Source organism: Ascaphus truei, chromosome 5, assembly GCF_040206685.1.
Source record: "Ascaphus truei isolate aAscTru1 chromosome 5, aAscTru1.hap1, whole genome shotgun sequence".
Taxonomy (NCBI): Eukaryota; Metazoa; Chordata; class Amphibia; order Anura; family Ascaphidae; genus Ascaphus; species Ascaphus truei.
This window is the reverse complement of record NC_134487.1, coordinates 45,363,686-45,380,924: the sequence shown is the minus strand read 5'-3', so window position 1 is coordinate 45,380,924 and position 17,239 is coordinate 45,363,686. Positions and strand designations below refer to the sequence as shown.

Here is a 17,239-nt window from a genome sequence, read left to right as displayed (position 1 = left end):
AACGCATTAAGAATACAATGTTACTTCCCCCCTGTGTTCTAATACTGCACAGGGCTTCATTTCTCTTCTTCTGACCTTGTTATAGTATGAACCTTAATGTAGCACTTTCTCCTCAGGGTAGAAAGTCATTAAGACAATTGTTTTTTTGCCCCCAGGTGGCTTTCTATTTCTGAACGTCTCTATACGAATATAATAAGCTGCAATCATGCCAGTGTTCATCATCATTATTATTATTATTATATCCCTGCCTCTGGGAAGGGAGACGACAAGTGGCAAGAATAAACGAGCTCTGTGCTCGCTTAGGGCAAAATTCACCAAGGTCTGTTGTGGGGAAACTGCACGCAATCCGTCGCTATTGCCTATCGACTTGTGCGGCACTTGCCGTAGGATCGGGCAGCAAACCTTAGGGAATCTCCCCCCAAGAACATCCAATCCAGATTAACAGACAGGTAAGAGGGGGAAGAACCACAAATCCTTGAAGTACCCTTTACAATAATATTTGCACACACATTTACTCCCCAGAAGCCGTCAATTAGCGCGAAAGGGTTAATTTGCTCCATAACTCACTCAATCCATGCAACACTGGGATCTCCAACACACACACACACACACGTCAAGTGGGCTCCACTGCTGTCTCAATCGGCCTGGCCATTCCGTCAGAGCAGCGAATCTGAACACCCCCTAGAAACCGAGCAAGTGCTCATGACTTGCCTGGTACGTCATTAAAAGCAGCAGTACAAGCTGCTCAACTTATTTCGGGGATCTTTTGAAACTGCTGATCCGACTCGCGGGAGTCCTGTTCTTGCCGTCTTTACAGAATGATCCATTCCTCAAAATATCAGTCCTTGGCAGTGATGGATTCAAATGGCTGCCAGTGAACTGACTTCTGTCGTTTATGGAACAGACCAATTAAATAAGTACTGTGTTCTTGAGGAACACAATGGGATTGTAGTATGATTTGGGCAATAAAAACGCATTAGAGGCCTTTAATAAGTCCTCCAATCAACACCACCTTTTTGCTACATTAGGGGCCTTCATTGATTTGCAAGACAATGCTGTACAGGCCTCTAGCAGCATAAGGAATCACTTTTCTTTAATTTATTTACCACTAGTACTCAAGATATTTGCACCCCTCTTTCTTGAAAGCATTAGGAAATAAGAACAAAGCAAAAGCAAGACTGGTGCGAGGTCACAAATATCATATCATCGCAATGTCAATCTCCCAATGGGCTTTATATCGGCCACAAGAGTGAGGCTGACCCCCGGCAAACATTGTTCTTCCAGACAAGAATTTGGTCAGAGGAATCTAAAAAAATATATAATATAGATAAATCATAGATTTATACAGATAGATACAGATCAGGCCTGTCCAACTCGTAAAGTGAGAAGGGCCGAACTGCTCCAAGGAAAAAAAAATTTGGGCCGCACGGGTTAAATCATCATCATCATCCTCATCCTCATATCTCCCCCAGAACCCCTCACTATCAACCTTTACGATACTCCCCATCTATCTCTCATACCCCATCTCTCCCCCTCACCCACACAATACCCCCCTCCACATCAAACACACAATACCCCCTCCACATCCCCCCTAGCCCATTCCATGTCAGCAGCCCCCCCTCCCCCCCAGGTCAGCATCCCATGTCAGCATCCCCCCATGTCTCTCTTCCCTCAATATAACACTCTCCCCCTCCCCTAAATCACACCCTATCCCCCTCCCCTCAATATGACACTCTCTCCCCCTCCCCTCAATATGACACTCTCTCTCCCCCTCCCCTCAATATGACACTCTATCCCCCTCCCCTCAATATGACACTCTCTCTCCACTCAATATGACACTCTCTCCCCCCTCAATATGACACTCTCTCCCCCTCAATATGACACTCTCTCTCCCTCAATATGACACTCTCTCTCCCTCAATATGACACTCTCTCTCCCCTCAATATGACACTCTCTCCCCCTCCCCTCAATGACACACTCCCCCTCCCCTCAATATGACACTCTCCCCTCCCCTCAATAGAACACTCTCCCCCTCCCCTCAATAGAACACACTCTCTCTCCCTCCCCTCAATAGGACACACTCTCTCCCTCCCCTCAATAGGACACACTCTCTCTCCCTCCCCTCAATAGGACACACTCTCCCCCTCCCCTCAATATGACTCTCCCCCTCCCCTCAATATGACACTCTCTCTCTCCCTCTCTTCAATATGACTCTCCCCCTCTAAATGACTCTCCCCCTCCCCCAATGACACTCTCTCCCCCTCCTCCCAATATGACACTCTTTCCCCCTCCCCTCAATATGACACTCTCTCCCCCCTGCAACTCACATCATACCCTCCCCCTGCAACTCACATCACTCTCCCCCCCCCCTGCACCTCACATCATTTCCCCCCCTGCACCTCACATGTCAGCAACCCCCCCCTCACATGCCAGCAGTCCACCCCCTCTCACATGTCAGCAGTCCACCCCCCCTCACATGTCAGCAGCCCACCCACCCTCACATGTCAGCACCCCACCCCCCTCACATGTCAGCAGCCCACCCCCCTCACATGTCAGCAGCCCACCCCCTCACATGTCAGCAGCCCACCCCCTCACGTCAGCAGCCTACCCCCCCACTTCTGCACCAGCCCGTTTTTCACACCCACCCCCCACCAGCCCGTTTTTCACACCCACCCCCCACCAGCCCGTTTTTCGCACCCACCCCCCACCAGCCCGTGTTTCACACCCACCCCCCACCAGCCCGTGTTTCACACACACACACACACACACCTTTTAGATCAGCACATCCTCTCTCCCCGGTACCAAGTCCCGCCCCCGGGATCCTGCTATTGAATCCTCCTCATGCTGCTGCTGCCCCCGTGCACCGCAAAACCCGAGGAGGGGAGGAGGAGGGGGGGGTGTGGTGGTGGAGAGGGGGGGGGGAGATGAATCGCCGCCATTTTTTTAAACTTTTTTTTTTTTAATTTATTTAATTCATCAACTGGCGCCCAGCCGGAGTCATCACGGGCCGCACAGAGAGGCCAGGCGGGCCGCACAGAGAGGCCAGGCGGGCCGCATGCGGCCTGCGGGCCGTATGTTGTGCAGGCCTGATATAGACATAGATAGATATATATATATATATAGATACAGATAGATACAGATAGATATAGACAGTGGTCGACAAATCACCAAAAAATCTACTCGCCGCCTAGTACCACGTGTGCTGCTTGGGCCAATAGGAGCTCGCCACGATGTTAAATCCACTCGCCCGGGGCGTGCAAATGTATAGTTTTGTCGAACACAGGATATAGATGTATATACAAACACAGATTATAGATGACAGGCACTTAAAGGGACAAGCAATTGATGCAAACCCATTAGATCAACATTTCAGTGTCAATTCAGACCTTCTCAAGATGGTCCAAATTGTGAATGAAACGTTGGTATGCTAATACATGTGTTTCTGCTGCATATCCAGTGTCCTGAGACTGTCTCATCCGTAATCTACATACTACCATCTACTGCAGTTATGCAACTGCCACGTCATAGTATTGTACGAAGTTCGCTAAGCACTCTCAGGAACGGCTGAAAAAAGTAATTTGGTACATCAACGTTTCGGTCCCATTACCCGACCTCTCTCAAGAATAATGTAATAGATGTAATAAATCACTTTGTTTTTTCAAAAGTTCCTGTGAGTGCTTATCCAACACCACTATGATTAGCACTTGCTCATTCTAAAAGCACCCAGGCAAGTTTTGTTTTGTTACATGAGTGCTGTACAACACACACACACACACACACACACACACGCGCTTCAAATTATACTTGAAAAAGACGTGACGTTTTCAAAGCTCTCTACACTTCGATTGCATATATGAAGAGCTCTTATATTGGTCCAATCCGCTTTCTATACCGCTTCAGCCACTAGAACTCTGCACTACAATCTTCTCCAGCAACGAATTCCCACAAGTTCCCTACTGCAGTAAAAGTTGTGCTTTCTATTTTCACTATGCATTATGAATCTGTGCTATAGCTAGTAGCCTCTGCACATACATTTTCACACACAATATATCTTATGCATTTACATGTAATCCTAGGGCATCTTCATCTAAGAACACTACTTAATTGCAAGTCGCACTAGTACTGATATCGACAAAGTTGTATAACAAAAAGGGTACTCAAACTGCCATACCTCTGCTAAATGTGGACCTCAAACATAGTGCCATTTAAGGCTGTAAATGGGGATTTTCCTCTTAAAAGCTAATAATGGCCGCTTCAGACAACATAAAATTACTCCCATAAGTGGTAGTACCTAAAACATTTTAATATTCACATCGCTAACTTCTCCCCTATGGTCTGTATCTTTATTATCAGTAATGAAGGCTGATCTTTAGATCCAGGTAGACTTTGCGTTAGACACGCAGTTTATGACACGTCACCTACAAAAGAAGCAGATAATGTAAACAGCAGAGTAGCTCCTCTAATTCGGCATTCCACAATTCAAGGATCGCAAAACACCTCTCCTTCAGATCTCCACTCTTCAACCCTCCTTCGGACCACCACCCTTCAAGGATAGCAGCATCACTCCTTCAGACCTACATCCTTCAAGGATAGCAGCATCCCTACTACGGCCCCCCACCCTTCAAGGATAGCAGCAATTTCCCTTCCCTAGAGAAGGACTAAAACCTGTGCTTGCTTCTTTCCTCTTAAAGAGGCAATCCCTCCTAGGACCAAAGTGTACTAATGGCAGCGACATGTTTTAGAGACTACACCTGGCTGATTTTTTTTTTAAAAAAATTTAAACCAAAAATTCAACACAAGCATCAGAACTTTCAGTGTTTAAATCATTTTTAAAAAGATCGTTTATATACATAGTGAGCCAAAACCCAGAAGGGTTTCGATTTTGTCTGGCTGCTCCATTTTGTCTGCCACTGTGTGTTCCCCGCTCCACGTTCTCTGATAAGGACATGGTAGGCTAAGTATAAAGTAAACACTTGATTCACAAAACATTCCCATTCAGAGGGCCCCTAGTAAATGCAATTTGTAATCAAGTTACTAAGTAACATAAGCAGACAAATCTTTCATCTTAAAATGTTTAGATTAGCTTAAGGCTGCATGTATAGTGCCCGCGACAGGCAACGGCAACGCCGCCCAAAAACAAATACATTGCCGCCGCCACGTGCGCTTATAGTAAGCGCGACGGCGGCAATGCGACGGAGCCTGAACAAATCAAATGTGACAGTGTGACAATGACAGTGTGACAATGTGACAAATGTGTCAAATGCCCGGAAGCCAGCGACGCAAAGCGAAATATAATTTTCGCTAGCGGCGACGTCACCCGAAGCGCCGCCCGTCGCGGGCACTATACGCGCGGCCTAAGACAATAAGATTGTGAAATTGTTTACAAAGTACCTGTAGTTTCTTTTTTTGGCAGGCTACATAGGGTCACACCTTCAAACTATTCCCTACCCCCAATTTACGGGTTCAATTACAAGGAGAAGGAACAATGTTTTTATTTAAAAACAAAATGGCATTTGCAAACAATGTTGAAATTAAATACCTTCCAAATTATTTATGACATTATATTAATTAAAAAAAACAGTTATGACGGCCCATATTTACTAAACTATGCCATAAAGAAAACTCCAGGCACTGAAAACGCCTTATGAAATAACACCACTACAGCCCAAAGTCTTTTTTTCCCCCTAATCGTACAGATATTTATCTCAATAAACAGCATCACAATAAATGTCTCACTATTGTTATCGTGGAAACGTTTTGGCCCAACCCTAGATCCAAGTCCAGTATTGTTGCAACATATGCTACAAGTATCTAAAATACACAGGGAACAGAGCTAAATTGTAATTATGGCTAACAAACAATTTGTCTAAATTGAACTGAAGACACATACTGTATTGTATGAGTGTGTGTATACACTGTATACAGTTTGGCTTCCTAGTGTTTTTCAAACACATTTTCATTAAGTCCTCACGTAGTCAAATGACTTTATGTAGTAATAGCCATGTTTCCAAAGTATGATCGTGCTTGAACTATCATTTAATAATCAGAATTTAAACAAAGAAACGGGGGGGAAAAAGAGAATTTGTGAACTGATGCACTTTACTGCTGTAGATTAGAGTTCTGTTTGTGGATCATTTTTAACCAATATTAATAGTAATAAGTTCACTCATCCTATTACTTCTATTTCCTGGCTAGGATTAAGCTTTTCATTAATATTGGCAATTGAAAGTCCCTTCCTTGGTACTCCAAGTAGAACAGTTTTTCTACACAAAGGCTCAAAAGGCAGAGAGCCAGGCGAAACAGCCAGAGGTGGTGGTGTTGGGGGCATTCAGAAAAGCAGGCTCAATTCAAGAGCAAGGAGAAAGCTGGATGTCTGCAGCCTCAAACCACATAACAAACAGAGGCCCACTTACTGCCTCTCCTAAAGAGGAACTAAGCATGTGACAACCAGCAGAGGCCCATGGCATCATTCACCCCAATCGCTGCCAAAGTCCCTTCTAGCAGTGACAGGAGGTGCATCTGTTCAATATACTTCTATTCCTTCTTTGTCTCGCGTCTTTACTGTGTGTTATTCTGCAAAACTCCTGCCACGTGGTCCAATTTTTTTTCTTTCATAAAATAACCTTTAACTTATGAAACGACCATTTACTTTTCTAATATGGAATTAGATAAAGGATTTGAAAATATACCAATATGCATCTCAAAATTGCAGCCAAAAACGTGCGATTCCTCTAAATCCGTTTTACAACTTGGTCACAATAATAGCAGCAGCAATTCCAACATGGCAGGTTTTTTCTCAGCAACGTAAAAAATCCTTCATAAAAAAAGTACGGATTGCATATTTTATAAGTGTGTGTAATAACACATTTTTTATTTGTCTACAATTAAATGTATTGAAAGGTACATGCCAAAATGCAGGTCGGGACGAGCACATTTTTAATAAGCCTTTCAATGAATTACTGGAATCCACACGCAGAACTGCACAATTACCCCCATTTGCTGGAGAAGGTGGCAACAGCAAGTTCAACTGACTCACTTTCACATCAGCCTGGCAAATGTAGTCACACTGAGCAAACACATACACAGAGCTGCAGTGATGTGAGCACACGCAGTCATTCAGTAATTATAACATTGCCATCAACTACAATATGATAACATCTGTTCCAACATGTAGGAAATGTTCATTTGATTTCAAGATAAGGCATCAAAGCCAACCTGCATAAAAAAAAAAAACAGATATAATGGCAAGAAGAACAGGTGCCGTTTACTTAAGGGACATGTTAGACTCAGAGTACCACCATGTCCCTCATTCAATGCACTGTGAAGACATCTTGCACCGTGCTGGAAAGTTAAGCTTCATTCAAATGAATGTGATTAAAATCCTCTGCTGCACAGGGCCTAGAGCTTTACAGGATACTGGATAGGGCCCATCGGGGTTATTGATAAACGGTGATAGTGAATATCGGGGCCCTGGCCCATGGAACTCGCATTGAAGCCAATGGGAGCTACCGTGCAATGGTTCCCTTGATCGGCACGATCGCAGATTAATGGATAACCTGTGTCTTTAGTCACGGATATATACTCAATGCCTGAAGGGTGATGGTACAAGGGATGGAGAGAAAAAAAATAAACTCGGAGGCCAGCAACTTGGGATGCCCAGACTCAAAAAGGTAGCTAACTGGGGGGGGGGGGGGGGGATAAGACTAAAAGTATTTTGGTTAAGATAAAAGTCGTGAAAGTGCAATTGTCAAACACACCAAAAAAAAGGTATAAAACAAAAAACAGTAACATCAAATGAAAGTTATTTTAATGACTTCTTTAAGTCATTAAAATGACAAATTTGAAAAGGGATCGAGAACCACTAAGGTCTTTTTTATGTTGTTTCTAAAGCTGAAACATTTCTAACATGAGATTCAAAGATATTTACCTCTTACAACTTAGAAATCTATTGAAATTTGACACGACCACTAATTGGCAGCAGACAGGGACAACTGCGCCCACCTAATCTGCCCATTTTCCCACCCGTCATGAAACCTCACACCCTATTAAACCACTTTGATTACTGCCTACACAAGTGGTTTCCAACCTTTTTTTGGTGAAATTCTGAGCAACCCCAACCCTCTCTAATACTGTGTCAGAGATCAGATACATTGTAAATTCTTCTGTATTTGGTACAATTGTCAAATGACCTGAAAATTGCAGGGAACCCTTTAGGGATGCCAAGGGAACCCAAGTGATGAAAAACACTGGCCTACACCGACTTTTCTTTAAAAAAAAAAAAAAAAAAAAAAAAATCATTTTTTAAAAGTTAATTAAAATAGTACAAATATGCTGTCTACCTGTTTCTTTTACGGCAACAACCTAAGAAGTGTTGTGCCCCTTTGGTTTAAATTCAATGTGCCCCATGGTTTGATTATGTCAGGTTTCTGAACAAACTTTTCATCTGATGGTAAGTTACATGTTTGTGGCACAATTTTCCAAACAATAAAATAGGCAGCATGTTTCTGGAAACAAAGCTTGTAACGGAAATTAAGTAAATCGCGCTTTAATACAACTATTTATTCAGGTCAATCACTTACTGATTGCCAAGATTGAATTATAACAATTATTTTGTCCATTAGACTGTAAGCGCTACATAATTACACATCATTAATGCAAAGGTATCTAAGTGGTTTGTCCACTCACAACAGCCTAGGATGATATCATTCGCCTTTGAAGTGGAAGAAACTACATTGAAGACTCAGATTCAGTGGCAATGGACCCTGAAATAACACAAGTGATGCTCCCCTCTCTGCCTCTGGTAACAAATACTGTGACAGGGCAGGAAAATAAAGTAAAATAAAATAGTTTTGAATGGCAAAGGCTCATTCTCCATGTGTAATTCTCCATCGGGTTACTTTTCTGCTTTTGCTACTTTACAACATGTTGTATAGGGAGATCACTGTAATAATACATTTCCCTACTGTACTCCTGTGGGTAGCTGGCTATTCCGTCCTCTGGGGATTTATCAATATGTCAAACATCTTCAGGCTGCATTAGTTTGGATTTGCCCAAGTTGTCTATGCTTGGTCTTCATATGAGCTCTTCCATGCAGAACAGAAAAGGTATCACAACCTGCCAAGGACACAGCTACAGAGAACAAAGAGCTTCTCACTCCATCATCTATGAAACCAACCATGTCACACAGGGGGGAAATAGCACTGACCTGTTCACACTTCCTATGCCACAAGTATAATACCCAATATGTCCACATTTATGCTTATACAGAGAGAGAATATGACAATGCATGGTGGGGGTATACACCTGCTAATGAGATTGGAGCAGGTTACAAGTGATCAGCTTGTACATTATTCAGAGGATGCAGACACAGATAGGATACTACAAGGAGATGACATGGAGCATGTTGGGAATAGTTATGCCTCTTCACCTTGCAAGGGAAGAGATGTGCACAAAAAGGCCACCGCAGCAGCAGCAGCAGGCAGGAGGGTGAATCCCCCCCGTGCAGTGCCAGAGACCCAGCAGTGCAGCCCATTCATGCAATGAGAGGATGGGAAGGGGCCTTACTTACCCTGCAGGGAAATCTGAACAAACTTTCATCCAAGCTGCCAGCTGCTGATCACCTAAAGCACAATGCAGAGCTCTGCCCGCTCTTTGCTATGCATTCCCCATTGCCAGCACCGAGCATCCAACAGCTGAGGGACAAGGATCCAATCTCCTCCCCCTGCCCCCAGCTAGCACGGAAACGAGCCGCCTGGAAGCTCCCCCCCTTATGTCTCGCTCTCCAGCCGTCTCCTGGCTCCGCCGCCTACTGACTGAGGCAGGAACCGAACCCCGTGCGGCCAGGCTGCACTGGCAATTACGTCACCCGTGCACGCAATCCAGACACGCTTGGCCCCGCCCACCCGTCTCTGGACTCAGTGCTCTCAGACTAGCCTATTTGTAATGCCCCGCCCCCCTCCGAGGGAGGTAACGGGAAGTACAGGACCAAAGTGACGTGTGCCTTTGGTAAGTCACGTGATTGGTTTCAAGCATCTTCTCAGGGCAGGAGGAGAGGCTCAGTGACAGTGAGTGAGGGCATCGACTCTGGCGCAAGGCAGCCTGGTTCCAATACCTTTGTCAAGTCACTTTATCTCCACGTGAGTTAGGCACCGTAATTAGATTGTAAACTCATTGGGGCAGGGGCTGTGCCTGTACAAACCTGCGTTTAGTTCCTGCAATTTAAATTGTCCCGTCCCCGCTCCCGCGGTGTGCGCGCTCTCCCAAGCTTTGCGCTTGAGCAGACAAAAAAAACTGACTTTGAAGCGCGCTCAACTTGCCCGTAATGGCGCCGGTCCCCTGACAGGGGCTACTCTGGCAACATACACTGGTTACCTGAAATATGTTACATAGAATAGGCTACATGGAATTATCTCCATTTAGCTGGGGCCTTTCCTATACATTCCCCTGGTAATTATCTATTAACCCCTTCAGATAGACAATAGTAATCCCACTAGGGGGTTACATACACTTACATAAATGTATTGATGAACAGAGCAAGGTGTAAATATGGTGGTACTCCATTATTATTAACTGTGGAATTTTATGTGATAAAGAAGTTTGATAACTCCTGGTTTACACAAATGAAATATGTGACTTCAGTTCTGAATAAGAATGTGTGTTATGCTGAATGAAAATGCAAAGATTCTCTGCATATAGAACATATAGACTGTAACAGCACTGACAACATATTCAGCAACATCACTGCATTGTTAATATTGTTGAATTTACATAAAATTCAATACAGTGTTCCCAGATGAGGAAATGATAAGGGGACTTTAATGAAAATGTAATGTAAAATCCATAATATTATAAATACAGATTTAACCTTTTTTGGGGGGTTGCATATAGCACAGTAATTTTGCTATTCAATTCACCGGGTGTCACTAAGCTTCTGTCCGTTTGTGACATGAGAAGGGTTGATAAAATGATTTCTTAAGTTTTATACATCTCATATACAAATGATGTTCATGTTCCACTTTCTTTTATGGTGTGGCAATTAAAAGGAGCAGGGATTCCCCATTTAAGTTCCGGTGACCCCCTGGTTTATGAGATAGTACCGGGAAAGGTTCAGCTGGTTACTTCTTAGTATTTAAATCCTCACTTCATGTTAGCCAATAGGAAGCCACGACGGGATGACATCGGGTACTGTTCCTGTTTTGTCAGAGTAAACGTGTAATCTGACCCCGGAGCTGAAATGAGTGGGGTTCAGTTCCAGAGAACCCCTGCTACCCATACGTGAAGAAACAACGGGTAAAAAAATACGAGCAGGGGGAACTACTTCTTTAATGACAGAATTCAATCAATAGTCTATTAATATGTACAATTAACCCTACATAATGTGACAGAGCAGATTTCCTTCCTTAAATAAAATTATAGAAAAAATGAAAAACCTTTAATATGCAACAACCTTTTGAGATGTGATTTAATTTACCCATTAGGCCGCGGCCAGGCAGGGAACTGGCGCTCATGCGCTGCGCCATGCTCGGCAGATTCATGGCCAGCTAGGCGTGCGCTCGCTTGGGGGTGAGGCCACAACGTCACAGAGCTGGTTCGCCCTCATTGGGCGAACCGCTCACGTGATGCGCTTGCTCACGCTGTCCACACACATTGCCGCAGTGTGTTTCATCGCGGCCAGCTTGAGCGCGCGCACCCGCTCAGCACCACCCTGGACGAGGCCTTAAATGTAATAACTAACATACCAGGGGAACAGTTTTTGAAATGACCTAAAATATATAATCAGAAGAAACACATACACATATTTTGAGGGCCGATAACAAGCACTTTGCCCATCTAGTTCTCCTGCTTTCCAATCTGTTATGAAAATGATTGAGATATTTTCAAATATTTTTTCTTAAAGAGACAACATCCGTTAGATACAATAGACTTTTTGTCATCTTTTAAGTCTTTTTTAAAAACTAACATTTGATTTAAAAAAAAAAAAAAATAAGGAACTCATTTTTATTACAACATCGTGTACTGGTTAAAAAAAATTAAACATTTTATCAAAATTGTCATGTTATACAGAAAATAATATGTTACAACACTTCGGTGCTAAATTGCCCCGTAAATTATTTAGGAAACCATATGTTGAGGATGGAAGCCCGTTCGTTACATGTGGACAATGTATACTATGTATCAGCATGTCAAGTATGGTATCATACTAACCTGTAGCATAATACCTTTCTCATAAGAAGTAAAAACAAATATAGGGTAAAGATAATGGGTCATATTCGCTAAGCGGTGATATTCCACCTTCAAACACTTGAAGCCCATTTAAATGTATCTGGCCGCTCCTCCTTCTCTTACCGTGCACCTCACACCTGGAACAATCTACCGGAAACTCTCACAGCCGCCACCAGTCTAAGTTCCTTCAAAACTAAAGGTGTCTCACATTTTAATCTGGTCTGTAACTGTTACATACACCTATAACATGTATTATCTTTAACTGTGCATGTAATGTCTGGCATATAATGTATAATCCTGTTAACGTAATGTAACTATGTATTTGTATATTTGTCATCACAACTCTGTGCCCAGGACATACTTGAAAACGATAAGTAATTCTCAATGTATTACTTCCTGGTAAAACATTTTATAAATAAATAAAAATGGAAACACAAAACTAAAAGTAGCATCCAGTGTCGGATGGTGTATTTTGGAATAGCCCCGTTTAGGAAATGTGACCACCAAAAATGTCTGATTATGTAGAATACTTCTAGGATTCCCATTAAAATAACAAGCGTTCAGTAAAATATACATTAAGTAGGATTTCTTAGATGGCAGGTGGTTTCCCTTCATGATGGAGTGAACAAGTTACAACAAGTCTCGCTAAATGTATTTTTAAATGTAAATAGAAATATCTTTTTTTTTCATTTGCTTAGCACTCCTATTTTTCCATTTTCAACTACTGTGTTATTTTGATGTGCACCTGTGTTTGCATTATCGATAGGGCGGTATGATCAGGGTTTGATAGGCAGCATGTACCAAATTGAGACAGTGAGAAGCCGGACGGAGTCCCCGGATTCCAATTATTGCTGGACGTCTCTGTTTCAAAGTGATCCGGCTAATAAAGTCTTTAATGTGACAGTATATCAGCCTGTCAGTAGGAATAGATGGGGGAATAGCATTGTGAATATTCCGGGAGTGCTGAGCATCTCCTCCCCTATAAAATGCAGGAAAGCCCAGCAAACATGCAGCAAAAATTGGTTGTTTACTGCTCAGGTTTTTGGTCTTTTTCCGGGTGATCAGGAGCTAAATCATTAACCATTAAACTATCACATTTTGCTGCAAGTCTGCTTGTTTTTATCACATTTACGGTTTAATCGGGTTAACATCTTGACTGCCTAGAAGCAACAGTGGTCAAAGTTTCTGGTCCCCAGAAATTCTAACTCTGTTCAACAGGTGTATTCCGTGGTCACTACTAACATCACACTTTCACCACTGGTTATCAGTGCAACTGTCAAGTTTATCCTGTATTGTTGAAGTGCTTTTGCTTCCTCTTTGTCTTCCACTTCTCTCCTTCAGACAGATGTTGGAGGTGGCGAAAACTTCTCTTACTAACATTGTAACAAATCCTGCTTAAAGCAGCAGTCCAAGCCGCCGGGTTTTTTTTTTTTTTAATTCCCTTTGATAATGTGTGTGCATCATTACAATCCACACAATGATAAGCAATTGCCAGAGTTGCCGATCAATCCGTTCCCCTGTGATCGATCGGTGAAGATCCGGCTCAGGGGTTCACTAAATGACTGCAGAGGAGTATTGACTCAGTATCTGTGACTTTGTAAATGGTTGCTACAGACACAAAAAAGGCTTGTTACATTAGAATGCATAAAAAATGTAATTGTTTAAAAAAACAAATACTACAAGTATTTTTTCATAGTACAGAACTGATTATTTTAAAAAAAAAAAAAAAAAACACATGTAGAATACTGCTTGGTTTGCAGCTTTAACAAGCTCCGACTGAAAGAAAAGATAATAAATCCCCAAATCACCCACCCCCACAATAATGAAAGCAATATAAATAAGATTAATTTAATAAACAGAGTAAGACAAAACAATAACATATGCATAGGTAGGCAAGCTACTTGAACACATATTACCACATCAAAAAGACAATCTATATAAAAAGAGCAAAACATAGCCTACGGTAGGTAAACATACTTAAGCACAAATGATGGTAACTAATAAACATCCTAAATTAGCCGGGGTCTAAAGATAAAGGATGGCCAAACCTTGCTATCCTGAGGGCCCAACATGCAGGGTAGAAAATACACTATGCACAAATTGAACAAGCATACCAATCCTGGAAACACACGCAGAATGGTTAATGCATAAAAATAGCAACAATGGCCATAGTTTCGAGAACAGATCAAAAATCTAGAGCATACAGTAAAAATGACCAACGAAGAGTCTCTAAGGCATCCATGTCCCATATAGCAATAAACCCATACAGATCATTTCAAGGGGAGAAAGTGAAAGATGGTGTAGTGTGTGGTCAAGTAGGTAGCAGAAGAGATGTAATGATCAATTAGAGGGAATACGTCTCAATCCCCAACTTCTTCAATAGAAAGCATAATCAGCACTCTGTCCTGATTGATATAACCACATTTGGTTCAGATTCCAAGGCTCAAGTATGATCTTTCAGGTCTCATGGGTCGTCAAACAGGGCTCTGATGTCTTGAAAAGGAGAAGATCCCATTCCCTGAGCTGCGCCTGGTTCCGGCACTCACCACCAGTTCCTGTAACACCGAATCCTGATCACTTCTGAAGTTACAACTTCATCACCTGCATTTTCACAATCCAGTTGCCCTTCACAGCAAATGGACCACTGAGCAGGTTTCAATCCAGGCATGAAGACACCAACACGTATTTTTGTCCCACTAGGCTCCCAGCAGGGGCTTCTTCTGGGCTTACCAACATTCTTGCATTTGATGCAGAAGAAAGCCTAACCTTTATAACAATTGCTGTATGTGTCCATTTTTCTTTGCATTGACATTGATATTGCAACAATACCTGTTGAAATTCTATCTCAAATACCATTTGTTATTTCCAAACCTGCACTTACCTTTCTCTAGTCTTCATCATAAAGAGAGTCCAACAAATGGATCTGTTTATGCATAATTAATGCAAGCATTGGGCAGTACATTTCCAATTGGTCTGTGCCCAGAGGCAGCAATGGTTACATAACACAAGAATAATCAATTAGTGTTCAACATACCAATAAGGACACTGGGAATTATGCTTATACAGTGTTCTCTTTGCTGGAAACACAAATTAGGCAGGAGCAGGCTGTGACGGTTGGGTTAGATTTGGCTGCTCTTAAAGAAAAGTTTATCCCCCCATTACCCCTGCCTGTCGATGATATGTATTTATTTACCTATATACAGTTTATTGTTTCAGTCCTATATGTGTTATTCTTACAGTATGTAAAACAGTGATGTACAGCTCTGTTCAAGAGGGTGGACCTGCAGGGGTTAACTCTCTCAAAAGGAGCTGTAATCACATCAGAGTTTGGTATTGTAGGCATGGACACTGTGATGGGATTAGGCCCATTGTTGAGGAACCATGGTGGGGTCAACGACCTGCTGAGTGGACTTGTTCTGCAAGAAATCTGTAAGCCCTGGGGCTATATCTGTATTGCATGACTGTGGAGGGCAATTGTGTGGGCATTGTCCTGTATCTGCCTACATCCTGAGCACTATGTTAGGGATAGGAATGACCATATTTGGGCATTCCATTTTGGACTTCCTGGCCCACCTTCTACCCCAGTAATCTCATCAACTGGATCTAGTGCCGGGTGCAGAGACCAGGACTATTGTTCCTACCCAGACTAGCTGGGATCTCCCAGATTGGGACAGGGGTATAAATACTCCTTCTCCCCAGCCTCAACAGAGTTATTCTGGGCCTGATAGACTTTGTGATGGCTGTGTGCTGACAGAACTGAAAGAGCTAGTGGAGAGTAAGGCAGTGCTGCCCATACTGCAGAGGACAGTGGCGCAAGTTGGGAATGCGTATCGGGGTAAGCTTCCAGATGGAGGTCCCCGCACCTAGGACTTTAGGTTGTTCCCCAAATTACCCCAGTTGGGTTAGTTTGTGAGTGTGTCTTATGATCTGGAAGCTTGTGGAATCTTTCCAATAAATTCACTTTTGTTCAACTCTGCAGTTCTGTCTTGTGTACTGATCCCTGGTCTCCCGTGACACAGGCCTATTGCTTTCTATTATAATAAAGCTGTGATTCTGTTGGACAGTGAGTTTAGTGACCTAAAGTAAGCAGTCTTTATTGAACATCTGTAACTTCTTCAAAATGTATACAAAGTTTTCTTAATTATATTTTTTGCATGAAGTTCTTTTTTGTGGCTAATGTACTACTAGGAATAGGCAGACTACAGCCTAAAAAATTTAGTTATTCTTATTTAATGTATTTGTAAAATATTTTACACCAAGCAAAGTCTAGGACGACTGTCATGATAATATCATGAGATTAGGTATTTTAATCAATCTGGTGCTTTAGTGGTTAATGTGGCTAAAGTTTGATTTTTGAAATATATGAAGAAATGTTTTATGGCCTGTTAAGCGCTTGGCCAGGCCTAGTTTTAGGACTGATAGAATTTAGAGATAAAAACATATGTTTTGCCAGAGATAGGAGAAAATTATGGTTCCCCCGACACTAACACAAACAGGACACTGTTTAAAGGTATATTCAAAGCATTCCTGGAAAGGTTCTATGGAGTGCCAGGGGGGCGTGACTATCCCATACATCCCAAAAATGTGAAATATGGAATCATGGACTTGATAGCGATAGCGATATCTGCAATGGAGAGTAGGAGATGAATGTAATGAGGCCAGATACGTGGGGTCTGGCTGGTAATGGGGGACAGATATCCATTTGTCACTCAAATTTAGCGACAAGACTAAGCATACTTAGTCTCGTTACGTCCGTCATGACCGCCTGAATCTATTAACATGTGTCTAGGTACTAGAGAAGGGAAGTTATGAGTCCGTTTATACAGGAGGAAAAAGTTAAACATTGTTTGATATAAGTTTTTTATCTGTTGTAAAACCGTCAATCTCACAGCTGATTTACGACACAGGTGGGCGTATGTTGTTTCAATTGTGAAAAAATAGCATATATGATTTAGCAAGATATTATGAAACTCAGATTTCAACAGAGGTGTGTTTTGGACCAAACACTTGAAGTCTC

The 17,239-nt window shown here is 42.5% G+C and overlaps 1 protein-coding gene across 3 annotated transcripts in view; it reads right to left on the bottom strand.

Annotated features, from left to right (window-relative positions):
- The window catches only part of GRAMD4 (GRAM domain containing 4), a 119,456-nt gene extending 109,617 nt beyond the window's left edge, over nucleotides 1–9,839 (bottom strand). The window contains exon 1 of one of the 3 annotated variants that reach the window (XM_075599791.1): nucleotides 9,569–9,839. Coding sequence is in view for 2 of the 3 variants with exons in the window: in XM_075599788.1 (XP_075455903.1) it covers nucleotides 9,569–9,597 (29 nt within the window). In the remaining variant the exon portion in view is untranslated. The remainder of the gene's footprint in view (nucleotides 1–9,568) is intronic. The other 2 variants (XM_075599788.1, XM_075599789.1) reach the window with 2 other exon arrangements.
- Between the last annotated feature and the right edge of the window lie 7,400 nt (nucleotides 9,840–17,239).